This window comes from Gloeophyllum trabeum, assembly GCF_000344685.1.
Source record: "Gloeophyllum trabeum ATCC 11539 unplaced genomic scaffold GLOTRscaffold_00007, whole genome shotgun sequence".
In the NCBI taxonomy this organism is placed as follows: Eukaryota; Fungi; Basidiomycota; class Agaricomycetes; order Gloeophyllales; family Gloeophyllaceae; genus Gloeophyllum; species Gloeophyllum trabeum.
Window position 1 is genome coordinate 472,291 of NW_006920416.1, and position 24,035 is coordinate 496,325.

The window sequence follows — 24,035 nt, forward strand, 5'->3', positions numbered from 1 at the left end:
TGGACCTTGGGGGTGCGGAATGCCTAGAAATCCAGAGTCACCGGACTTCGAAACATCGGAGTCCGTATCTTCCTCGTTGTTATCAAACTTTGAGATGGTATCCCCTATGCCGGTGGCTGATATAAGGACTGGACGAACGCCTATCTTACAGCTTCTACCTCTCATGAAAGCTGTGGGCTGAAGTAATATGTCAGTGGCATATTACCTGGGCATCGTTGCCCTGCTCTGTCTGATCTACGTTGTTTGTTATCGTGTATTCTTATCGCCTCTGGCCAAGATCCCCGGGCCAGTCATCACCCGCTTCACCGGTGGATGGCTGTTGTACCAAGAACTTACGCGCAGGAGAAGATTATATGTTCATGAGTTGCACAAGCGATATGGACCCGTTGTGCGTATTGCGCCGGACGAGGTATCGTTCGCGACAGGCGAAGCTGCCAAGCAGATCTACTCTGTCGGAGGAAGTGGATTTGAAAAGACCGAGTTCTACGATCTGTTCATGAATTTTGGTGCAAGGTATGTAGCAGCTGCCTAAGCATAACCGTGTCCCGAAGTCTCAGCTACCGCGAACTCCAGGAACATGTTCTCGACGCTGACGAAGAGTGAGGTAATGATCTACGGAACGCGCACTTACTCATTCTGAATTCATCGATATGACAGCACAGCGAGCGGAAGCGTAGAATGGCAGATCGATATGCAAAAAAATACGTGATGCAGTCAGGGGTGTTGTCTGGCATCGAGGAACGCGCCCGGATGTTCGTGAAGAAAGTACTACAAGAATGCGCGGCCCAGAAATGCGTTAACGTCTACGTGTGTCGTAATCACTGAACCGCATTGGATCGGGCTAACAAGTTACCCCAGGTGCCTCTGCACTGCTATGCTCTCGACGGCATAACACACCATTTATTCCATCCGTTTGGAACGCATGCGGTCGAAGATGACGAGGATCTGAAGATGATGCAAGAACTGTCCTATCATGATAGTCTCAAATGTCCGTCCCTCGAACTTGTCTCGGTTATCTAGGCTGAACTCTTCGTTGTGGTAGCTCGGGTTATCCAGCATCGCTACCCTCGCTTACACAGTCTACTCTCGAACCTTGCGAATCCTTTCAGAGCGACCAAGAAGCCTGACAGGGCCTCCGCATATGTGCTCGAGAACTGTACTACAGCAAAGGCCGCCGCTGTGGCTGACCATACGGTTCTTTCCAAGCTACAGGCGAGAAAGGACACCGTCCCGATCCTCGAGATGGCATCGGAGTGTATGGACCATCTCGTTGCTGGGATAGACACGACAGGCGACGGGCTTTGCTTCCTATTGTGGCAGCTCTCGCGTCCGGAATCCGGTGCGATCCAGGATAAGTTGCGCGCAGAGTTGCTGAGGAACCCCGCAACCCCCGTCGACGAGCTGCCCTACTTGGAAGCGGTTGTAAAGGAGGGACTCAGGTGTTACAGTCCGATCCCAATGTCACTGCCGCGGCGCGTGCCGGATGGAGGGCGCGTGCTTGAAGGATACTTCCTCCCTGCCTGGACTACAGTAAGCTGTCAGGCGTTCACGCTGCATCAGCTTGATACGGAAGTGTTTCCTCGGCCGGGCGAATTCATTCCGGAGAGGTGGCTGGAACAGGATCGCCGGGAGGAGAGGAACAAGCTCTTCTTTGCTTTCGCGTCTGGCGGGCGAGGCTGCATAGGGAGGAAGTATGTTGCCTTCCTATCAGTGCGTACCAAACTGACTAGTCTGGTTCTTCCGACTTAGCTTGGCTCTAATGGAGATGAAGATTCTGCTGAAAGAGGTGTATTGCACTTACAGGACGACACTTTCCCCTGATATGACTGCGAGCATGGAAATATCGGACCAAATCATAGCTTCACGACCTAAGGATCAGGTATGTTTACTCCAGTTCCAAGAAATCGCTTAGTTCCAGCTATGCGATATATTACATCTATCCTTTGGACAACGAGAACCCTAGTTCACCCCTGATAGTCACTGTTAACATAATTTGCCCTGCTTCATTCATACTGCATGCATTTTCCCCCTTGCGATTTGCGGGAGTTGCCCCCCGGAAGGTAAGGTTTACAGGCTCAACCGGACTTCAGCCATAATCGATGGCAGAGACAGCGACGGAAGATGTTGGCCTTCATTTGCGTATGAGAGAAGGTCTCTCCCGTTAGAGCATGAACTAATCCTGATCTAGATGCCATTGGGCGGGCATAAAATTTCGATTCGTCAATCGATATCACATTTTCTTGCGATGACGCGGAGACGTACCCAACCTGCCAGAACACCGGACAAGAGCCTGGCGGCCCCGTGACTACTGCGCACAAAATGTGCAAACTCCCCACATCGGCGGCATCGTGGCTGATGGCTGCGGGCTGCGACGTCAAGGGAAGAAGGCCGAGATGCGGGGTGCGAAGGGACGTGTCACGTTTACAAACGATGTGATATGCCTCGCCATGGAAGACAATTGTGAGCGGCTCGTAGAACGATGAACGTAGGTCGATCTCCGCGCACGGTACCCAACGAATATCGCGCCAGATACTGCTGGCCACCAGACGTCTTACAGGGAACTCATCCCTATAGTTTTGATCCGGTCGATAAGGCAGACCCTCGTGCTCGTCCAACACCTGACGAACCGTGTTAGGACCACGCAGAAAGGGCCGCTCAGAACCTGCTTACGCATAGTCCATGAGGCGGTCCCCCTTCAAGGACCCCCACAACGATTCCACTGCAGCGAAGTTCATAGCATGTGACGTCGATATTCAGTAGGGCCCTCGCGAGTTTCGCATTTCGCCTCAGTAAGGGGTTGGTGTGCGACAGATATCCCTTCAGGGCTCTTCGGACCTCAAATCTACAGACAGTATCGTACCAAGGCACTGCGGACTTCAACACTGGATTCAGGAACGCGATGTCGTTCGCAGGATTATTGCAGCTAAGGTCAAACGCAACCGGATTACTTAGAGTGTGACAACACAATGCTAGAGACTTTACCTCAACAATATCTGCGCTATCTGCTTGCTTGTTTCCTGGAGGACACCTCTAGGCACCGCTCGGTCGATGGCATGCAGGTTCAGATTCCCGGATACACGTCGCTCTTTCTCGAGGATGGCGGCTACGAAGAACAGTGGCGAGGCTATCTTTTGACCAAGACATTCGATGGGGTCCTTGCGTAATAGTTGAGGTTTCGTATTAGGTGCACTACGGCAAAATCGTTCTGAAAAATCCAGGATTTGACTCCGCGCCTCGTAACTTATGGATGACGCAGTGCGCGACCATCTGAAAAAGACTTTGCAGATCCGGGTAACTACCTGCTTGTGGGAAGGCGCCGAGTGGGACAGAGTAGTTCTATCCAAGATATTCAGTATTTTCAGTTTCCGCAAACCAGGAAACGCACCCACGCAAGACGGAAAAAGGGAATCCACAGATTTGTCCAAAGCCATACACCAGCCTGGACACCGCTCTCCGTATCCCATCTATTTGTGAAAGCAGCATATGACAAGAAGTCATACAAGTTGCAAATCAACCGTCCTAGAACCCCCCGTGCAACGGGATCACGAGACGACAGCAGTTCGGACCACAACCATTCCACCACCTCTGCATCGAGTGCTTTAGCCAGGGGTGCAATCATTTGGGTGAGACTGTGATAAGATAGAACGAGTGCTAGTGATAAATGATATGCGGCTGGTATTTGAGTTCTTCGATGTCTGTGTCATGCGTCTCATAATCAGTATTCGCAGAAATGGTATATGCTCCGAGCTTACGAGAGGTAATACAATAGTTCTGTGACGCATTCCCAAGTTTTAGGCTCCATGGATGAGAGATCGCCCTCAGAAAGCGGACAAGGATAATATTCATCGACTCTAAGTTTGCTCGCGCTGAAGTCTTTGATCACAGGTAAAAGCAAGGTCTTACTCAGGCTATCAAGCGCGTTGGTGGCGGGGCGTGCTAGAAGGTCCTCTCGCCATAGTATGGCAGCTGTACATAGTTCCTCCAGCGCTTCCTGAGCTCCAGATCGCAGGAGCTGCTGCCGAAATGACGGATGGAAATGAGAGAGGGCACAAACGTAATGTGCACATAGGCGTTGAATCGACTGGTTACTTCCCCTGTGGACGGTGGATCAACTTCTGCCATGATAGGGGCGGATAATTACATACCGGATACCTTGAACGAGTTTACGGCACCCTTCTGTAAAAATCTCGTCTCGCACGAGAGACAGCGCATAGCACTCCCGACATTTCTGGCAATACGGAGAAAACAGGATGTCGAGGATCTTTTCGATAGATGGACAAGACCACAACACAGCCGGGCCAAGGGAATCCTGGTAAACGCGGCAAAAGAGGCTATGACAACGATGAGCGCCCCATTCCCCGGAGGTCAGCATACGAGCCATTAGAGCGTTCGGCCCTCTGCCCATATCTTCGCACATCCGACTGATCATAGCGACGACGGCGTCCCCTGCTTTGCGCAGAGGTCGATCCAAGGTGCGACCTAGTCCAGGTCGGCTGGACATCGTAGAGTTGCTGTCCCATGATGATAGCGAAAGTTCATATTGTGAGTGTATAAGATCATTGCTCGATTCCTCTACGCCAAGAGAGTCGTCCAGGCCGGAGAAAGATCTCCGGAGTAGTGGCGAACGGTGGCTGGAGACAGAGTCCCTGTGATCTGCGAAAAAGGAGAACATTTTTTTTGTGAAGGGGAACAGGAAGCGGAGGAGACCATCAGTCTATTGTGTCGGGCAGATCCCAGAACTTCGAACCTACTTAATAGACACTTTCAAGAATAGGACCTCCTGATAGACGCCATGTTAAATGCACTGCATCGCTATCTCAGGAAAACGACAGCCACCATCGGCACCCTAGTGTGATGCAGTAAATCCCTCAAGGCTATTTCTGGGAGCAGGTATAGTGCGGAGCTCAAGTTCGGACACGCAAGTTGGCTCTAAGTCCGGGTTCTCCACCAGGAGCCACAACGTTCACATATCCCAGGAGCATGCTTGAGCGTGCCAATTCGATGCCGAGACACAACAGAAAACAGAGCGCATACCGCGAAGTGCTCGCCATCTGCGTGATGAGAATCTGGCATGACGCTTTTAGCGAGCTGAAGGGTTTGCGAGAGTCATCAGTGCTCAAGATACGGCACAGTGCATCATGTCGATCAAGCGAAGGGCGCTCTCTTACCTGGGCAATCGGCGCAGACGAGGGAGGGAGCTGACTTACCAGGGTAATAACACCGTAGTGATGCCTTGATTGATTGTCTTAGCAGACTGACGTTATAAGTATACATGGTTCAGTGAGAGCGAAACACTCCAGAACAGCCACTTACATCCAAGAATGATGATCGGCGTATACAGTGCCCACACGGGAGATGGGCCAATAAGCCTGGGTACTGCTGGCTACTGCCACGAGAGCGCTAGCACACAAAGAAACAAGGGACTGACACCTTCCATTGATTCGGCGGAGAAGGGATGTCTTCCCTTCGCCAATAAAAGAACAGAGTATTGGATGGGGCGTAGCTGTATTCAAACAGATCAAGCAGGGGCAGGGTAGCATTGTAATTTCCATGATCGACATTACCCTATCTGCTCCCCGACTCAAAGGAAATTCTGCGAAAGAGCACGCGAGCGAACCAGCATCAACTCGCAGCGCAATAAGGCGATGCGAGATGGAAGAGCTATGGCATAGTTGAAGAATCTTACGTAAGAGTCCATGTAAGTATTCTGAGCCAGCCATCATAAAATCTGAACTTAGATACTGGCCAGGAGGGCAGTGTGCACCGAGTGCCGTGTTTATCTGCTGCTCCAATGTCTCCCTACATTCCAGACATGAACGGAGCGCACCTTCCGTAGGACTAGCAGGATATCACGTTCGTACCGACGATTAGGGCACTCACGGGACCCCACTGGGGCCCCTCCGTATTCCTGCACGCCTAGACGTGTTGGAATCGGGTCCTACCGTGACACACTTGAAGTAGGTAGAAATGGTCTGCTTAAACAAGCGCTGGCTGCGGTCGATGGCATCCAAGGGAGGCACAGTTTGCGTCAAAAGATGGATCTAAACAAGACGGGCGATACCAAGCTCCGGAGTGCTGTGTGAAAGGCAGTTCCCGAAGGCATGTCAAGATGGTGCGCTCTGTGGGAGCACAGCTCAAAGCACACCTTCAGAATGCCAAAATAATAAGCAGGGAGATGGCGTCTCGGCTTACGCCCTAGGGGAAAGATGGGCGAGGAGGCTGCAGTATCCTTCCCCTCGTTTACAAATTGAGGACGCAAATAGACAAGGTTGAAACCTGCCCAGGAGTTTGGATCCCTACATAAGTCATAATTGCGTGAGACGTACGAGCATTGGCAGTGCCTTCTTGATCCTGCTTAGTCTGATCTCAATGGAGGCGGGAAACAGTGATAGATTTGCGGGTTAAGGTTCGATATCGAGGGTAAGATCCACGCCGTATCAGAAATCCAAGAGCTTCCTAGTGCATTAGACATAGATCACGGTGAGAACGTAGGCTTCCGTCTTACAGACTGCTGTTTACCGTGCTGTTGGCCATGGACTGCTGCGAGTCCTGAAGTTCCGGACCGTCGTTGAAGCGCTTCTGGACATCCATCCCACGTGGCACATCAGGCCTCAGGCCTCACTGGCAGGCCTCGCGATTCGCATCCAGCCAGAGCAGCACCGGCGGCACCGCTCAATGTTCATAGCACAGAAGATCTTCCTAATAACCTGGCTCACAAATCTCTCTACACAAAATGGAATGTGAGCCCCAGCGACGCAACATCTGAGCAAAACTCGCCAATATCTGTTTATTGTCAATGCTCGCCGGTACGTCAATAACAGATCCGAAGTCAAGGGTCAAGGGCTATGGCAGGATCCATGCAAGTCTTCAGCACAGAAAACAATCGTCGTTGAATACTGTCTGTGCTTAATTTCCAGTGAGGTACCTGTGTGTATTTTTCCAGCACTCCAGACCCACAGAGGCAATATTAATAGCAAAGAAAGTGATGAAAACAGTATTAGACCCGACTCCCTCCAGGAAGCGCCATCATTTGCATGTACTTACTCAGAGGGGACAAAGGTTACGAGACACGAGGACATTATATAATAACAATCGATATGATCTAGCCGACGCGAGCCACTTGTCTCAATCGGAATCAGTGGCTCAAAGCGCCCTTTTTCGAACCAGTGGCACTCAACCGACCTCCTTCTTGAACAGCAACGCCCCACACAACCCACTTACCACACCTCGATCTACCCACCACTTCTCTTTTCTCTATGGACGTCATCCCAGCCGAAGCTCCCGTCATCTTGAACCGTGGTCCGCGGATAAACGGCATGGGAGAACATGGTAGCTCCAGGAGACGGTTCGTCTGTTTCTTTCGCACGTTTCTCTCGCATCGGTCGCTGAACCTCTCATTCAGAGTCCTCAATACTACTTCTGCTGATTTGCACCACCGGCTCCGTGATGAGCAACGAGTTCAGGCAGTCAAGCCGCCCAGTCTTCCTGATTTTGAGGAACTTCAACCGGCAAACGGTGGACCACGCCACTCATCAAATCCGGCTCGACGTCCTAATGTCCCAAGTTAGTCTCAGCGCCGTTCTTTTCCATTTCTGTCCCATTTACGTAGTTGCAATTCCGGACTTGGTTATCCCAGACGTGAACCACAAAGTCACAACCTCTAACCCCCTCGTCGTTGCACCCGGAATAGGGACGCGGGAGGAACCCCTACCAACGAGGTCCCACTTTATTGAGGCAACCATTCGCCTCCGATCTGTAGCTGAGGACAACGCTGCACAGGCCGCGACCCTAGGGTTCCTCAGTACTCGCTTAGAGGAGAGCAGAAAGAGGCTGCAAGACCTTCGAAACCTGGCACAGACGCTTCGAGTGCGACGGCAGCGGATGGAAACGGCGATCACTTACCTAGGACTCCATAAGGGCACCTGGGACATGCCAGATGCGGACACCCAGGGCCATGAAGGTGACAGGGACCGTCGTGCACCATCCCCGAGTCCGGGGATTGGGAGGCCGCCCCCCCGCCAGCAATCGCGGTATGCATGGATTTGTATTCGAGATTTGAATCCTGATTTGCTCGTAACAGGCCCTCCGCCAAATTGGGGGCAAGGCCGACCGCTCTCGACCTGCTCGGCTCCTCTCCCCAAGGTCCTGCAGAGCCTCAGCCGTCAGGCGAGCCACTACATTTCCGTGGTGCTCCATCTCCTAGTCCCCGACGTTTTAGTTTCGAGCCCGCTCGAGGCTCCGACAACGTCATGGCTGCTGCGACTAGTGCTGCGATGGGCGCCTTACGACTGCCTATCCCACAAGTGTAAGTTCTCATCCAAAATCCTGACCGATTGATAAGCTGATCCTCCACCCATAAGGTTCTTCCCTCCGAGTAAGACTACCTCGCCTCGGGGAAGCAAACACTCCCGTGAGGATGAGGTAGTGAAGGAAGCCTCCCCTGCCAAGAGAGCTCGTATCTCGGAGCACGACCGGCCTGCCCCCGAGCACGCCTCCCCTATCAGGACGCCTCATACCGCAGAGCGTCATCGGTTCTCTAGTGCCGTCGAGCACGCCTCCCCTGTCAAGAGGGATCGTTCTGCAGAGCCTAGTTCCCCGGCATCCGATGAATACCAATCGTATCCGACCCCCCGCGACACCGAACTAGCCTCGAATGAAGACCTTGACGAGGCAGACGAGACCACAGTGCTCTCATTATTGTCACCAGCGTTGACGGCGATTGATGAGGAGGAGCTTGAGGAAATTGTGGACGACGTGGCCTTCCTCGTTGATTCCGACCTGGCGCGGCTTCCGTCTCCGAGTACGAGCGATTCTATGTTCGACTAAGACTTCAAATGGGAACCCACAATCCACTGTCGATCGCTGCTCATTCCCTTACGGTCACGGACGCCGATAAATGCGATAGGCGTGTAATCCCATCGGTTGATTGACTCGACTGATACTACGTGGTTTGGGATGCACGACAACTCCCGTTGCTCGCGCGAAGACTGGGGTTGACCTCCGGCATTGTGGTACATAGGCATTGTAGGTTACTCTGGACTGGTTGTACTTTCCGTGCTGCTTTGTTTGTTCGAAAATCTATTGGAGAACAGGGATGCAAAAGATGACAAGAGTGGGATTCGAACCCACGCCCGCATACACGGATGAGAAACCTGCTTATCACAGGCAAGCTTTCGCTTGAGTCACACGCCTTGGACCGCTCGGCCATCTTGCCTTGAGATAATGTATCTTATTAATAACTTTACAATCAAACGGAAGACGACTGTCATCCTGAAGATGTAAATACTCAAGGGGCGTATATGCTATAGTACAGAAACGAAGACGAGGTATTGCCGTCAAGAATCTCGCGTTGAGTTGTCTACTGACAGAGACGAACAGCAGGACAGCGATAGGGAAGGCGCGATGGCAACTTCAGAAGGACTGGATTTCAGTGACAGGAGGAGAGAAGAATCGAACGTCCACAAGTTTGTTAAGCTTGAGGAAGAAGACAATCCCAATCGCGACCAACTGATAAATGAATGAAGATCGTCTCGAATCAGATGGCGGCATGGTGTCGAACCTGGGTATCCGCCAGAGAACAGTCCACGTCTAGGAATATCAACCGATAATGACGAGTCAATACTAAACCCTTCTCCGTCCATATCGTCTCATGAATCGGCGATCTAGTGAGACGAGGAGAAAGGGAGTGTCGGGAGCGTCCTCAGAGCATAATCCGGAGGCGAGGCATCAGTCAGACAGGCTCGACATGGACAGCACCGAGTAGAATTGGGATAGGCTGAAACTATCTTGAGCAGCTTTGAATAGACCAATGATGCCGCATGACAAGCTCAGTGCAAACCTAAAGAGGTGGATGGCGAAACTGAAAATATGCACAATTGACGTGCGCTTCCGCCCCTACTGCCAACTTCGAGAGTATTGAGATAATTCACTTGCACCATAGACAATTCAGGGACGTATTAAACCACTGAGCAAAGCGCAGAATGCGTCGTAAGCTCAGACCTCATCGGCAACAAGTCCCTGCCAGCACGAAGGACGTACGGCCGTTGCCTGATATCTTCTGACGAGGAAATGACCACTACATGAGGCAAAGCCTGTCGTCTCTTGGAAAAAGGTACGTCAAACGGGGCAGCCGTATACTATATGTTTGAAGCAAAGAGCCAAGTTGAAGGAGTCCAGCACCGCCGCAAACTTGTTTACGAACCGTGGGAATACGGACATAGGCGCCTGAACGCGTCGTCGCGTTTGTGGCAACTCAGGTTTAACTGCATTCACTCTACTTGACGGGTTGTCCCCTTTGCAGAACCCAAATACTCACTTGTTACAGCCGTAGACTATACAAGTAGCTATGAGCAAGCAAAATCGTGATGATGACTCTATGCTAGAGTCGTATACGTATGTCTGGTCTCCGGAATCAACCTTGGCTCTGGAGGAATTCCTGGGGAAAGCAAGTGGCCTCAATACTTTGGAAAGGCTTACCAGATACTGAATTATAACGTATAGTACAGACCATCCATGGTTCAAGACGATGGTAATAAACCTGTAAGTCCCTCAGGTACCTGAACTCTGAATCTCCCGCCTCCTGAACGTCTTCTGCAGTGGATATGGGTGAAGGGCTCCAAAAGTGCCAAGGAAGAGCCAGAGCATGACGCTGCCGTTGAGGAAGCCACTGAGATGTGTTCGTACAGTGATGCCTCTGAAACGTGTAATACTTATGTCTGATTCTAGTGAAGGAAATCACAGAGAAAGTAGAGAAGATCAAGGCATGGCCAAGAGTATTCTTGCGGGAGATTTCTGATCTATATTCACTACTGTAGAACGACGCTTCTATCCCGACTCGCTCCAATAAGAAAACCGGAGCAATAAGCAAGAAGGAACTGCGCGAGCAGGCAAGTACTACCGATACCTGTATTGGTGATCATACTAACGATTCCATTAGGTGCAAGCGGAGGCTACTGAAAGACTGAAAGCTATCTCCGTCAAGCACGGTGTTGTCTCCGGCAAATGGTATTAGCTACTGTGATCTCCGCCTGTCATTATTATTCACCACACACAGGTTAATTTTTGCGCCTGCAGACAAAGTAGATCAGATATGGACGAAGCTGGCAAGTGCGTATGCCCTACTTTTTATGTCATTTCCTATGTCATTTCCTCATTAATTCTCAAGTCTCTCTCGTCTCCGGACCCCTGGCTGCAACGCCCGCCTATCGTGCCAAAGTTGCCACGTCTCCTCGGAGCGAGACTCCCAATCATCAGCATGTCATATGCTTGTACATGCCCGACGTGTATGACGAGCAAGCCGTTAAAGAGGTCCCGTCATTCCGTCGTTTTCTTTGTATTGCAGACACTAATGAAATCATCCAGGTAATGAAAGTACTCCTAAGGAATCACGGCCTGAACTTGAGTGGAGTCAAGTCCAATCTATACACCGCCGTCGGTAAGTAATACATATCATCGAGCATTCATTGCTCAGTTTCACCGTGTTGTAATGTAGGTATCGATAGCAAACATCCGAGCGGTATCCAGTCGACGGTAACCAATTGTCTAAAGCAGCACTTCTCACGCTTATACATCCCGCGTAGGTGTGGAAAAACACGAGTTTGATGAAAGACTCGGAAATTAAGGTAACGTCGGGCACCTGCCTCCATATACGGGTGCTAAGCTCAGCGTTTGTTCCTTTATGACCCATGCATATAGCAACTCAAAGACGCGTTCTTCGCGGAAATTGATTCCTCCAAGCCGTCGGGCGAGGAAAAAGTGCAGGGTGAGACATCCAAGGAGTCCGCACCTGCCAAGGAAAAGCCCAAATTCAAGGCGAAAAAGGAAGCGGCCGAGGCTAACATTTTTGTCTCGGATGACGAGGGCGACGGTGCTGCTCCCGCACCAGCAAAGATGGCACCAACGAAGAGCAGAAAACCTGCCCCGAAATTCAAAGCTTCCGTTAAGGCTGCCCGGGACGATCCTTTTGCTTCGACCGATGAGGATGACGACGAGGCAAAGCCAAGCGCAAAGTCTGACGCCAAGGGTAAGAAAAGGGCAGGACGTAGCAACGTCAGCAAGAAGGAGTCCCCGGAGAGCGCCTCGAATGGGAGTGACGACGAAGCGGGGGAACGGCCCACGAAGAAAAGAAAGAATGGAGGCAAGTGATATGGACCTAACTGCCTTCGTCCGCGATCAGTTCTGCCGACAGTTTCATCGATATTCTATGAGCCTTCAATGCGTTGTACCGAGCCATATTCGAATATGAATGCAGCTACATTGCATATTATAGCATGTGACGTGCCCGCGGTGTTGGAGGAAATACATGTGTATGGGAAGTTCTCAACCTGAAATAATGGACTCACCGGCTAGACTGGGACAATGTAAGGCAATGTTGAGGCATATATATGATTGTCACATTCACCCCTTGTTTCAACAATTTGTGAGTTTCATTTCATACAGTGAGACTGATTACCATGTTCATTAATTAGAGCGGACACCATGGTAAGCTGTATATCCTGGAGATTGTAGTCATCTCGTTGAATATTGACTGGTGCTCTAACTCTTTCCTGCGAACAGTACCGACATTAGTGGCACGAGGTTAATGGACGGGACCGAGGGATGGCTGGCCACTCATGGCCCATTCCTCCGGGTAAGCCCTATCGTATATATCAGCACGTATCTGCTGTCCCACACTCACCCGTGCCACATCACCCTCCTGCTTGCTACTCCTTAGCAATGGCTCAGGATATCCCGTCTCATCCAACGCACGCCTCGCGTCCGTCGCCATTTTGGAAACCCTGGAACATTCCGACGGACCCAGTGATCGTCGGGCGACGCCTCTGCGGCCTGCTGAACAAGATAACCGCGTACAACTTCCCCTCGGTGTCTGATCAGATCGCACATTGCTTTCTGGACATCGAGCGCAGTCACGACCCAGCGGTGGGGGAGCTGTACGGCAACGCCATCGCGCAGATCCTCCGCAGCTTATTTCATTGCCCGAACAGCTCCCAGCAGCCACGCTTATACGCCAGCCTCTGCCGCAGGGTTATGGATGAGTTGGAGCGGGAGCGAGGGTATTGGGAGTTCGTGGACTACCACGATGTTAACCCAGCGGAGGCTGACCCGGCACCCAACTACTTCGTCACGAGTATACGCTCTATGCTCGCTACGACATTCCGTCGCTTCCACAAGCAAAGGGACCGCGAACGCTTGTGCAACCTTATGCAGTTCTGCGCCGAGCTGCTTGTGCAGGACTTGCTGCGGCCAGAGGATGTGTGCGACCAGTTCACAGACCTCTGTCGAGAGGCTGCGGACAACGACAGTGTAGCAGTGGCAGCTGTCCGGAGGTTCTGTTTGGCGATCTTCAGGAGCTTTAATGCGCCGCTGCTCCTGCACTCCTTGCATGTTATCGACGAGCTGGAATGTGTGCTGAAAGGAAGCTGCCTTAGGCCAATGATACAGTACACGGTTTCAGTGAGTAACCTTTCCCCTGAACAAAGCATGCCACTTATCGGATGGTATAGGCAATACTCACCCGAGCCCAAGACATCGAGACGGAAGAGATCTTCGGCTTAAGTGAGGAAGGAGTCGAGTACTACGGCTTGGACGCTTCTCCGACGACTTCGAGCGATGAACTGGAACAAGGCTCGGACGTTACAGAGCCTGGGCTGTCCTTGAGTCGCCTTCACTACGCATGTGTCGAGGGCGCGAGGACCTTTGTTTCCACCGGAAACATCCAGCCTGCGAATGCATTCTTGCAGCAACTCCTGCCAGAACACAGACATATTTTCGTCGGAGATCTCATCCGAACTGCGATACTGGCGGGCGATCCTGCAAGTGCGAGTACTGCGGTTTCCCACTTCTTTGAGCTCCCCGCAACTCGCCAGGCTTGTCATAATATGGACAGTTTCGCCGTTGCCTTGGGAGATGAGCTGGGAGATCTGCCTGATGTGACGTTGGACATCCCCCACGCTGCCTGTTACTTGGCTTTGATGACGGTAGGCAGCGGGATAGACTATGCAGGCGCAGCGTCACTGTCAGAAAAGGCATTGGGCAACCATGATGAACGCAATGTATTCCTGGGGGAGTATGCTGCGCAAAAGGAGAAACGCGAAGTCCGGTAAAGTATGCGCTGGTGGTGCGTCTCTTTACTGTACGTTGCCTTCGAGCTCGGAAACAATAAGAGTCGTTGTCGTCTTCTGCAACTGACCGGAAGTGACGGTGACATCGTGTGGCCTGCAGACTCGACGTCCTAGCTCCGAGTCGGGATATCTCAGCGTATTTGTACTACGAACGGGATTGTCGTCCTCAGCACAACAAATAAAGAGACAGCATCTTATGTACAAGTTCAAGGGCCGGCGATCCTGAAATATTGTAAGGAGACAAGCTTGAGTAGACCGGTTAGGAGTGAAACTGCCGGGTATTGCCGAGACTAAACGTCTCTTCCGCTTGTGGTCATAAATGCAAGTTCTGCTGCGATGTCTCGCTAGGCGACTTCAAAGGGAGCTCCACGTTGGCTTGATATTCTTATGAAAATCGACTGCACCGTCTCATTAATATAGAGGTATACTCGACGCTAGTAACCTCTCGTCAGGATCAAACTCGTAATATCCAAACCCCAATGCATCCCAGGTGCTGGGGAGAAACTCGAATTCGGGATCAGAACGTACGGACGTCTCCTTCCTCGGTGGCCATTGCACCCACCGCTTATGATCGCGAATGTTGGGTAGAGGGTTCGTTTGGAACGGATGGTCCATTCCCAAAGTGTCTTCCTCGACTGTCGCGGACTCCCGTGTCCCACTGGCCGTGGTTGCTTCAAGTTGTAGGGGTTCGTTCCAGTCCTCAGCCGGTTCTGCACCGTGACCAAGGTTGGTTAGTTGAGTTAAGCTTTCTTGCGAAAGCGCCTATTAACCAAACTTCAGTTAGTTCTGATATCCAGGCGCACTTCAGAGACTTCCGCTTACAGTGTTGTTTCCCGTGATCTTTGTGCCTCCGACGTCTGCTTGCTCCCCAGCATCCTCTCGAAGCCTCTTGGATGGGCGTGGTTGCTGCTCCAGTACCTGGGTCGCGTCGCTGGAATCATGCCTAGGGGTGTACAGCTCCTCACAGTCGTCGTCCTCTCTCGTTCGCTTAGCATTAGAGGCGGAAGCTGGAAGATCGACTCCAACGGCGCCGGGAATCCGTGCACCGGCCGGACAAGGACCGTGTATCACCTGCACGGTTCCTGAATGACTACTCGGCTCAGCAGCTGGAGGGGAGGTGCGCCTGCGCTTGCTCGGGGAAGTTGACGTAGTCGCCGCTCCTTGTTCTTCATGACCCTTACTTGGGTCTAGTCGGCGCTTCCTCCCTCTCTGGTACGCCTCCCCATGTTGAAAGCCCTCGCGGTCGATAGCTTTCCCAGCATTCGAACGCCGTTTAGCGCCTTCTGCTGACCCACCGCCGTTACTCGCGGGTGGACGTGCGAGGCCTGCGCCCTGAATTCGGCCGCGAGCTCCTGGTGCATATCCCGGTGCATAACTTCCATTGCCCCCGACAGACGGATGTCTTCCATACACTTGCGTCAGGGCCGTACCTGCCCGCTGCATCATGTTGGCAACAAATGGTCCAACATAGGTCGGTGGTACTGATAGCACGTTTGCGCTCCCGCTGCTATAGGTACGCCGCTGCTGTCGACGGAAGGTCAGAACTTAATGAACCGGTGAGACAGAGTGCGTGGCGTACCATATTCATGTCCGCTTGGGGTGCTTCGTATGCGATTACGACATTGTGTTCCCCAGAGCCAGAGGCGCGACTTGTAGGGATGTCAGACGTGTTCACTCTCTGGACTTCCTCAAATCTCTGCATACCCGCAGTTAGGCTTGACGAGAGCAAAGAGTCAGAGTAGCAGTAACGTACCGAACTCGTGCCATATGCTAGTTCCTGGCTTTGGCCGTATTCACCGCGTCTGATCTGCTGGGTTGTGGACCTCTCTCTGTGTAACGCGTGTTGTGGCATGTTGCTGAGGCCGCGGTAATTAGACATGTGTTCATTCGAGTTGTTCGGAGTCATATCGTCGAGAACACAGAATTGAGTGGATGATTTGAAGAGCTTGGATGGCGGTAGCGTTCGTGAAGAATGATGGGCTTCTTATGCCAAGCGTGTGTGGCACCGTGGACTTCACTCGGCGTGTCCCGGTAGACAAAGGCCTTTGTCCCCTTTCATGCCTTTGCTGCTGCCCTTGAGGGATCCTTTCATGGGTGAGAGTGTTGGTTCTGAGCAAACAGTCGTACAATACGGAAACTCAGAGCACGAAGCGATTCTGCGTTACTGCGAATACGATTCTCCTTGCCTGCAACGGTGGCGTAGAGCTGTGGCATTCGTCACGTGATATTACCACCTTCCACGAAGAGAATATCGCGCGTTTTGCAACGCCCTCAAACAAGTCTATGGTGCAGTGTTCAAGTGAGATGCTGAGTGCATCAGGAACGAAGGCATCGACGAGAGCCTACGTTCTTCAGATTCTCGTGCTACTTTGTTAGCTTGACCTATAGAATGAATGTCATTATCGGAACGATCACAGCACACCCGCTTAGACGGTATATACCTCGCTATCCGATACCAAAACGACTGGCTCGCTGCACGACCGGTCGCTCACTATTTGCAGACTCGGGCATACCTCCAGCAGCTTCTGTATGATCGGACTTAGCGCGCTATTGTCCTGCAGTAACAGGTCAGCGCATCTGACGCGCTGCAAGTGAGCCAAAGCCTGGAACCATTGATCCGCGGGGAGTTTCTGGGAGTCGCTCTCTGTCAATGAGTCTGACGAGCAGGCAGTGGCAGCGGTATCTCGTACTGGGGACTGACATTCGAGTTATCAGTAATCGAAAGCTCCGTGATCTGGCGGGCCACTGCAGCGATTTCTGTAAGCCTTGAGATGTCCTCGACATGACAACACTCGATCGTCGTTATAGATGGATGGGTCTTGATGCCCTCCACTAACTCTTCCCTCCATTTGAGCGTTACTGGATCGGGGTCATCGTCATATGGTTCGTCTGGGTCGTCTGCATTAGGAAGATAGTCCCATTTCCAGGGGGCTTCACCATCCAGGTTGAGTCCACGGATCTTCCGGATGCTCGTAACCGCTCGAGGGTTTCCGAGAATTGCAGCCGTGGTCGGGGCATGACACTCTAATGTATGGAGGTTCCGAAGTGCACCGTCGGAGAGCATCAGCTCCCGCCATTCCTTGCCAGGGAGCTCGGGAGGGAGCGCCAACTCCTCGAGGGTCGGATGATTATTGAGAAAGTGGCGCAGCGTCTCGGCAGTGCAGGTCAACCCTTCAAGGCGGAGGGAGCGGAGGTTTTTCCAAGCGGCGCGTCTCAGCGGAACATCGATGCGTGCGCTATACTCGAGAAATTTGCTGGAGCGGAAGGTGAGGCTCTTATATGAAACATGAGCAAGGAATATCTAGGCTACGAGTTAGACGAACCGTCAGATCAGGACAGTCGGTAACAGACATGTTGAGCATCGACGTCACATCCTGTGTTCCAGGTTCTATGCTAAGCCTATTCGTCATGATATTCAAGGACAGCAAGCCCCGGAAGGACGGAAGCTAAACAAGGCTGCGTTGAGCATGGTCTGCTCCCCATAGTAAGGGTAACGGCGTACCGGGCAGTCGTAGTCGGTATCCAAGAAGTGCAAGTCCACGACGGAGCCCAAGGATTTGAGCACCGACCAGATACCGTCGCAACCTGGAAGCCTCGGGCGAAGCCAGCGAAAGCGGCGGAGATTACGCATACGCTTCACGGCCTTGATCAGGTCATTTTCGTACTGACTCAATAGTTCCTTTGCGTTTCGACTCAGGAAGAGCTGGTCGTGTTCTGCGGCAGGACTGTTGCGATACTCGGCTGGTAGCCGCTCCTCCGTCGAGAGGGAGTCTATGTCCTGTTTGGCGGGATTATTCGAAAGTATGGTCAAGGAACGAATCTTTGCCGCATGATGGTCATCCGGGTGAGCCAGGCGCATCCAGAGCGCGGGCGCGAATACGCGAGTCCGTATGTCGCAGTACTCAAGGTGCGTGGGGGATACGACTGAGGATAGCAGCTTGCTCGTCAGAGCGAAGGACAGGAGATCCTCGCGGCGGTCGACAGAGCAGGCAATGCGGTCCAGTATCTCAGGAGGGAGGTCGACGAGCAACATGGGTACCTAGTACGGTTCGCATCCATTGATTCACCTACTTATATGTTTGGGCGGAAAGAAAGACTATCACTAGTATCAGGCATGCGGTGATTGCGGCAGCGATATATCCGCCTGAGTCAGACTGACTGTGCCCCAACGGGGGGTCTACCGAAATCATGTTCAGGCTCGCGAAACATAGCGTCGGGGTTGCCATGACAGAAGGACTTCGGCAGGAACGAGCTCACAGTCTAGCAAGCAAGATACAACTGGGATAAACCCAACAAGACAGCCTCTTCCCTACGAATTTTCCACTGAGACCAGTAGTTCGCCCATTCGATGCGATCGTGAAAACGTCTGCAAGACTAGCAACTTCCTAGACTCTCAGTTTCAATTCATGATCCTCAGTTTATTGAGACTAAATAATGGTTAGAAGTTCAAGATCAAGTGTGGATCTTAGAATAATAACTGCGTGATTGCTGCATCATCCCGTCCGTGTCGTTTGCCGTCGCAGAAGACATTCGCCAGTTCGAGATGCAAAAGTCCACCAAGGGAAGCTTTGAATCATCGAGGGCCAACATAGTCAATTCTAAGCGTTACTGACTTTCGTCGACGGCGGCGACAAGAGATGGCGGGACATTTCGTGGCAATGCCGGAACTCTATTTGGGCAACGCCACCGTGGCTGCTAGCTACCATGACTCTGCTTACCATCGATGGATTCACGCACGCTTGCTGGTATCGTATTCGTCGAACCCATACCTCAATAAATCGGCAGCTTCATCGCTCGCAACAGACTTCAGCTTGATATCACGACTGCAACATGGGGGAATAACTGGTTTTTTTCGCGACAGTTCCCCCGATAATTCCACAAGGACATCGATGATTGTCTTAGCCTGTGCACTGGTCCTAGAACGTTCACGCCTCCTGTCGAAAGAGACGGGGACCATTATTCTGTGGTATCGGAACCGCTGGGACTCGGGACTTGGACAGCAAGGTTTTTCACCGTCGACACTAGCACAACAGATGGTACAGTCTTGGCAATAGAGCAGAGATGGGGCCCGTTATCCTATGCAATGGTAAATGTCCAGTCAATAAACTCGGCATGGTAGGAAGCACTTATCGCTGGTGCCCCTGAACGTATCTGCCTATTTCCGTGCTCCTCGTTCGCACATGGAACCACTAGGCCCAATGACTCTTCAAATCCGTGGTACTGTTCCTGCATCTGATATCGACGGTGCTTTTGTCTCTATATATGGCAAGCCGAACGGTAGAGCTGTGAAGACCGCGCGGGATGCGCTGGCTCGATTGTCTGGTGGCCCGGAAATCGCAAGTGTTCCTGAACATCGATCCGCCGTCGACGTGAACTCTGTTGCAGTCCAAAAGGTTCCTCAGTCAGCGATCGCTCAATTGCAGGTGCGGAACACACCTAACGGAACATGGAGGTGTCGTGCTCGTGAAGTGGTCAGCCTTGCGATCAATCGCCTCGATCTATAGTCCATCTCAGCAGTGGCTCGGAAGCTGGCCGGCGTACCTTTGCTGCATCGTACTCTGCAATTTAACCAGAGATGAATGCGCAGTTTCTCTCTGGTCCGTACGGTCCGGCGTCGAAATTGCAACCCGCCTACTAGCGTTACTAGTCGGAGGACACTGCTTGCCAGAAGTCTTGTCTCAGCACTTTGATTTTACTAGCGGATGCCTTCTCTGGCGCGGATTCTAGCTGTCGAAACGGTGAAGGAGGCAATGGCAATCGTCGAGATTCAACAAGGTCGGTGGCGCGAACTTTCCTGGTTCATGTTGCTCTCGGTCTTTGCCGCCTCGTGTTTCTTTGGGCGTCTACTGGCACCCTGGACATTAGAATTGGCGCCCAGTATGCGGAGGTCACAATGGTGGTGTCGGCCGTACCTCAGGGAGCGAGAATGAAAAACTCAGAAAATTCACTGGGGACTACAGGCCCATATCAACTTTACATCAGCCGTATTCGTACAGTATCCTTCTGAGACAACTTGAGACCCTCCGAGAAATTTCAACCTCCGTCCCTCATCATTTATCTATTCAGCACACGCATCTTCGACTCCTTAACCATCCTAGCACCCGCGTCTCTGCCGTCAGTATCAGTTCCCGCTGAGCTGGAGCTGCAGCATATTCTCGGGCGGCGCGTCGAAGACCGGGGGAAGGAGCTGGGGGAAATGAATCCAGAGCGGCATCAATGGGGGACGGTCGCTCTCCTCGAAGTTGTCCAGCTTAGCCTTCACGCGTAATACGGCGCGGTGCTCGAGGTATTCAAGCAGCTCAAGATACCGGTGGGCTTCCCTCTGGTCGAGATACCACCAAGGCGTTGACTGGTGCTCTCCTTCAACAAGGCCAACGCGCTTCCTCTCGCGCCTGACAGGGATGCCCGCTGTCACCCCGTCAGTCTCATCGCCATCAGTGAGTGTTCCATGTGTACCCACAACACGTCGTGTATAGGATTTCCTCGCCGGACTGCGCAAGTCCCTTGCGCGACGAACAGGGACTGAGGTCGGCATTGAAGCTGGCCGTCCACGGCGTCGGCACTGATGTAGACGTCGCTGTTGCTGGAGAAACGGGTGAGGTAGGAGAAGCGGGCTCTACCTCGTCTGCTGCATGACAGCACTGCGGCGCGCCCCCTTCGCTGTCCAGATACTCATCGAAGGGATCGAATCGCATGGGGCAGGGAAGGCGCGACATACCATGGCGGCGGTAGCGGCGGCGAGAGTATGCGCGCGCCGACATCAATCGCCTAGGGCAATCCGCAGGACAGGGCCCTGGACAGTCGACAAAGGGATATAGAGCCTGGGTCAGAGCAAGACTGGACGGCTCAGGCACCGCGGGGAATTGTGTTAGGTCGGGGGCATCCGGAGTCTCAGCTCGCTCGGGAGGGAAACCTCCTTGCGGCAGCGCAGTGCTCGCTGGCGCTACGTAGGGTGCTGGAACCATCGTTTCCGGTGCTTGACGACCCGTAGGGACGGTCCACGGGCTGGAGTAAGCATACGGCGCTTCGGGCTCGCCGGTGCCATACCGAGTGTTCTGCAAGACGCGAATGGGTATTGCTACGGCCTCCCGGCTGACAGCGTTGGGAGGCAAGCTAGACATGAACGGCCTTGGCTGCCAGTAGTGCGGGGACCAGTCCGTGAGGACGGCCATTCGCGAAAATGAGCCGCCCTCAGCGTACTCGAAACGGACCGCCATCGACCTACCCTCGCCTGACGCGGCGTGTTGCCTCTCGATCGCCCCATCCACAAGCTGTTGTTGCTCCACTGCAACTGGATACTGTGGGTGATAGTGTGTCATAGCCACCGCCGGATATTGGCTCGATCCATGCTGTTCCAGGATGAATCGTGCCGCTTCCAGTCCCAGTACGATCGGGTCGTAGGGTGGTGGGGAAGAGGAGGGTTGATCGTGCTGCGAGGCGGCAGCATTCTCAATGTGAGCGACTTCGGGCAGAGCGTTCGCGCAGTCGGGTCGCTCTTCAAGCAAAAACTGAGCATTGTCTGTTCCTACCACAGCCCGCTCTCCCCCCGGCGAAGAAGCATTCACAGGAGTCGTCGGCGTCGGCGGCAGAGTAGGATCAGGACCCTGCGTCGGGCCAAGGGCCGAGGTCGCGTGATCCTGGAGTAGCCCTCCTTGTCGCTGAAGCCGTCGAAGGGCACGCTCTCGGCGGCCCGGCTTCGCCCTCCGGCGAGGAGGCAGGTCGTCGGGTGTTGCGGGTCCTTGCGGTATCCTGTGCTCAGCCTGAGGTGGAACGACATTGGACGCCTCCGTTGGTGCGTTGATAGTGCTATCTCCTGGCGTCGCGACGACACCCGGACCTTGCTGGCGGGAAGTAGGATCATGGGAAATACCCGCCTGCCGTTGGAGGCGCAGCAGTGCACGCTCGCGCCGTCCTGGTCTCGCTTTCCTTAAACGAGGTGGTAAGTTGGGCGTGAAGCGGCCGAAGGTTTGCGATGCTCTGGCTGCGGCCCTGCCACGGACGTATCGGGGATGTGGGACACGACAGGTGTCACTGGGCCACGAGAGTGGTTTAGGTCAGTAGTTAGGCGAATTGACGAACTCGACTAACGACTGAAGTCAGATATCCACACATGCACAACTCGCAATACGAGGAGATCGTGCTCACCATCACATTGGTGTTCGTCGGTGTCGTGTCCTGGTTAGCGGTGAGTCCATGTGCAACGGTCGCTCCAACACTTGTGAATTGATCGATAACGTGTTGGGTGGCATAGCTGCCTAGTTGTACGGGATTGATTCTTGTTTGCTCGCCGAAGATGAAAGCAATCGCGGAGGACATGACGATGGTGAACGATGGTGAAGCGCAAATTGAGGCAGGCGCTGAAGTCGGTGAGCGAAGAGGGCGAAGCGGGAGTTGCTCTCTCTTATCACTGATCAAGGATCGCATCGGTCCGATGGTTGCCGCAAATGCCCCTCCTCTGTTCCCGCTTTGGTGCAATTGCTACGTATCACACTCTATCCCCAACGATATTGCTCAGACGATTCTCTGTGCCTTCTAGTCGTGACTCACTCCCCTGGATTTTGGGCTGCCGCACCGCTGCCTCGAGGATGGGGCGGTGGTTCTGAATGCTGGATTTGGGGGTGTCGGTGTGGTTCGTGTGGCGCGGGGTGTCTAGGGCCTGGGAAGTTCCACTATACTTTTACCCTTGCTATGCTTGTACCTTCTCGCTGCTGTATCATCTGCTTTCGAATTACTTTCTTGCCTCTGCAGTGTCGCCTGATAACGAAGAGAGCATACATATCAAAGTTATGATCCTGCGATCCCCACGCGAATTGTCAGAAATCCCAGTTGTGCCATACGTTACTGGCATGCCACTGGTGTCAAAGAAGTGGCACAATCTTCCATTCTTGATCCACTTTATGCCACAGTGGTTACTGCTTGAAACATAAGTTAACTGGGTACCAAGGGAAAGACCAATAGTCCCTGATGATGGCCGGGACAATGGCAACAAGACGTGGCGCACGTGGCGCGGCGCACTACAATTTCATAGGGATCTCGAATGTGAAGGTGTATTGACAGCAGCATCCATACTGCTTATATCCTGATGTTTCTCGAGCCACACCTGATATGTATTGAATGTGGGGCTCGCAATCGTGAGCCATGGTAGCTTTGCCTGCAAATCTTGATTCGCTCTTACTTACAGATTCTACGAGGGATTTCAATCCAACTAGATGTGAGCCTGAGGTAGAACAAGTCTACGGTGGCCGAGAACCGCCAGGTCAAGTTGCTCCGTCACGCATGCTCCTACGCTTCACAGTCCGACTCGCTTAACTCTAGGACCCCAAACCCTTGCCTTTATCTGGCGACGAGCATTTATTTAAAAATATATTTGTTTGACATGCGTGGCACTACAAACACGTAACTCTGTCTGCTGTCGACCATCTCTACTCTCTAAGTGCAGAGCACCTGATGGAGTGGTAACCGACGATATCGTTGTCGGACCAGTTGAGGCTTCGCAGCACCACTTCATATAAGCAGGAATGGGACACTTAAGGCGATGGGCGCAGATGCATGAGTGGTGTTCACTCACCTCACCGTCGCAAAAGACCTTGGGAACATTTGGATTTGCCAGGCTACAAATTACGTCATTGTATTAGGATTGACCGCCTTGCACTGAGTAGTGTAATGAATAACGAGCCATTTATCACCGAGTTTGAGCGCAAGTACGGCGCAGGTGACAGAGCATGCGCAGCGAACAAAAAGACTGAGACATAGACATACAGAACACAATGAACAAAAAAGCATGTTGAGACATCATACCACACACAACAGTGAGACAGCGAGAATCACGGAGAGCTAAAGGACGAGTGGATCAGCATCGGCGCAAACAATAATATTGGGCGAGTATATGATGAGAGGCGGAACATGAAGAGACGG

General features: G+C 52.7%; 8 protein-coding genes and 1 non-coding gene across 9 annotated transcripts; 5 read left to right on the plus strand and 4 right to left on the minus strand.

The window, feature by feature from the left end:
• Window positions 1–133: 133 nt before the first annotated feature.
• GLOTRDRAFT_60968 (cytochrome P450) lies at window positions 134–2,016 on the plus strand. The gene is made up of 6 exons (XM_007868053.1): window positions 134–513; window positions 574–604; window positions 658–807; window positions 859–988; window positions 1,043–1,691; window positions 1,750–2,016. The coding sequence occupies exons 1-6, from the start codon at window positions 188–190 to the stop codon at window positions 1,910–1,912; spliced, it is 1,449 nt and encodes a 482-aa protein (XP_007866244.1). The 5' UTR covers window positions 134–187; the 3' UTR covers window positions 1,913–2,016.
• Window positions 1,937–6,591, minus strand: GLOTRDRAFT_93627 (uncharacterized protein; the record flags this gene model as incomplete). Its single annotated transcript, XM_007868054.1, has 17 exons — window positions 1,937–2,084; window positions 2,263–2,618; window positions 2,671–2,923; window positions 2,983–3,205; window positions 3,300–3,336; window positions 3,386–3,629; window positions 3,753–4,094; window positions 4,146–4,646; window positions 5,035–5,088; window positions 5,208–5,254; window positions 5,314–5,400; window positions 5,429–5,503; window positions 5,565–5,661; window positions 5,881–6,041; window positions 6,146–6,276; window positions 6,327–6,360; window positions 6,520–6,591. The coding sequence occupies 17 exons, from the start codon at window positions 6,589–6,591 to the stop codon at window positions 1,937–1,939; spliced, it is 2,862 nt and encodes a 953-aa protein (XP_007866245.1).
• A 581-nt stretch (window positions 6,592–7,172) lies between these two features.
• On the plus strand, window positions 7,173–8,218 carry GLOTRDRAFT_111117 (uncharacterized protein; the record flags this gene model as incomplete). Its single annotated transcript, XM_007868055.1, has 4 exons — window positions 7,173–7,345; window positions 7,403–7,563; window positions 7,637–8,030; window positions 8,081–8,218. Coding segments are annotated over exons 1-4 (780 nt in total), but the record flags the coding sequence as incomplete, so codon positions are not given.
• A 419-nt stretch (window positions 8,219–8,637) lies between these two features.
• On the minus strand, window positions 8,638–9,022 carry GLOTRDRAFT_111118 (uncharacterized protein). Its single transcript, XM_007868056.1, has one exon. It carries the CDS (start codon window positions 9,015–9,017, stop codon window positions 8,823–8,825), a length of 195 nt encoding a protein of 64 aa, XP_007866247.1. The 5' UTR covers window positions 9,018–9,022; the 3' UTR covers window positions 8,638–8,822.
• Window positions 9,023–9,104: 82 nt separating this feature from the next.
• On the minus strand, window positions 9,105–9,214 carry GLOTRDRAFT_t81. Its single transcript has one exon. It is a non-coding gene; the product is annotated as a tRNA-Leu (tRNA).
• Window positions 9,215–10,300: 1,086 nt separating this feature from the next.
• GLOTRDRAFT_138772 (uncharacterized protein) lies at window positions 10,301–12,320 on the plus strand. Its single transcript, XM_007868057.1, has 12 exons — window positions 10,301–10,444; window positions 10,501–10,539; window positions 10,597–10,675; window positions 10,726–10,760; window positions 10,815–10,886; window positions 10,937–11,004; window positions 11,054–11,106; window positions 11,165–11,307; window positions 11,362–11,434; window positions 11,492–11,529; window positions 11,580–11,621; window positions 11,695–12,320. The coding sequence occupies exons 1-12, from the start codon at window positions 10,346–10,348 to the stop codon at window positions 12,142–12,144; spliced, it is 1,191 nt and encodes a 396-aa protein (XP_007866248.1). The 5' UTR covers window positions 10,301–10,345; the 3' UTR covers window positions 12,145–12,320.
• Window positions 12,321–12,714: 394 nt separating this feature from the next.
• GLOTRDRAFT_138773 (uncharacterized protein) lies at window positions 12,715–14,387 on the plus strand (the record flags this gene model as incomplete). The annotated part of the gene is made up of 2 exons (XM_007868058.1): window positions 12,715–13,452; window positions 13,503–14,387. 2 exons carry the CDS (start codon window positions 12,715–12,717, stop codon window positions 14,100–14,102), a joined length of 1,338 nt encoding a protein of 445 aa, XP_007866249.1. The 3' UTR covers window positions 14,103–14,387.
• A 231-nt stretch (window positions 14,388–14,618) lies between these two features.
• GLOTRDRAFT_111120 (uncharacterized protein) lies at window positions 14,619–14,965 on the plus strand (the record flags this gene model as incomplete). The annotated part of the gene is made up of 3 exons (XM_007868059.1): window positions 14,619–14,644; window positions 14,709–14,846; window positions 14,901–14,965. Coding segments are annotated over 3 exons (223 nt in total), but the record flags the coding sequence as incomplete, so codon positions are not given.
• Window positions 14,966–20,241: 5,276 nt separating this feature from the next.
• GLOTRDRAFT_129373 (uncharacterized protein) lies at window positions 20,242–22,436 on the minus strand (the record flags this gene model as incomplete). Its single annotated transcript, XM_007868060.1, has 4 exons — window positions 20,242–20,528; window positions 20,581–22,151; window positions 22,200–22,210; window positions 22,266–22,436. The coding sequence occupies 4 exons, from the start codon at window positions 22,434–22,436 to the stop codon at window positions 20,242–20,244; spliced, it is 2,040 nt and encodes a 679-aa protein (XP_007866251.1).
• Between the last annotated feature and the right edge of the window lie 1,599 nt (window positions 22,437–24,035).

Coding starts and splice junctions, on each gene's coding strand:
- GLOTRDRAFT_138772 (XM_007868057.1), top strand. CDS start 10,346: ATGAGCAAGCAAAATCGTGATGATGACTCTATGCTAGAGTCGTATACG. Junction 10,676..10,725: donor TGAGGAAGCCACTGAGATGT/GTTCGTACAGTG, acceptor GTCTGATTCTAG/TGAAGGAAATCACAGAGAAA. Junction 11,308..11,361: donor ACGAGCAAGCCGTTAAAGAG/GTCCCGTCATTC, acceptor GAAATCATCCAG/GTAATGAAAGTACTCCTAAG.
- GLOTRDRAFT_111118 (XM_007868056.1), bottom strand. CDS start 9,017: ATGTACCACAATGCCGGAGGTCAACCCCAGTCTTCGCGCGAGCAACGG.
- GLOTRDRAFT_60968 (XM_007868053.1), top strand. CDS start 188: ATGTCAGTGGCATATTACCTGGGCATCGTTGCCCTGCTCTGTCTGATC. Junction 989..1,042: donor CTATCATGATAGTCTCAAAT/GTCCGTCCCTCG, acceptor TCGTTGTGGTAG/CTCGGGTTATCCAGCATCGC. Junction 1,692..1,749: donor CGAGGCTGCATAGGGAGGAA/GTATGTTGCCTT, acceptor CTTCCGACTTAG/CTTGGCTCTAATGGAGATGA.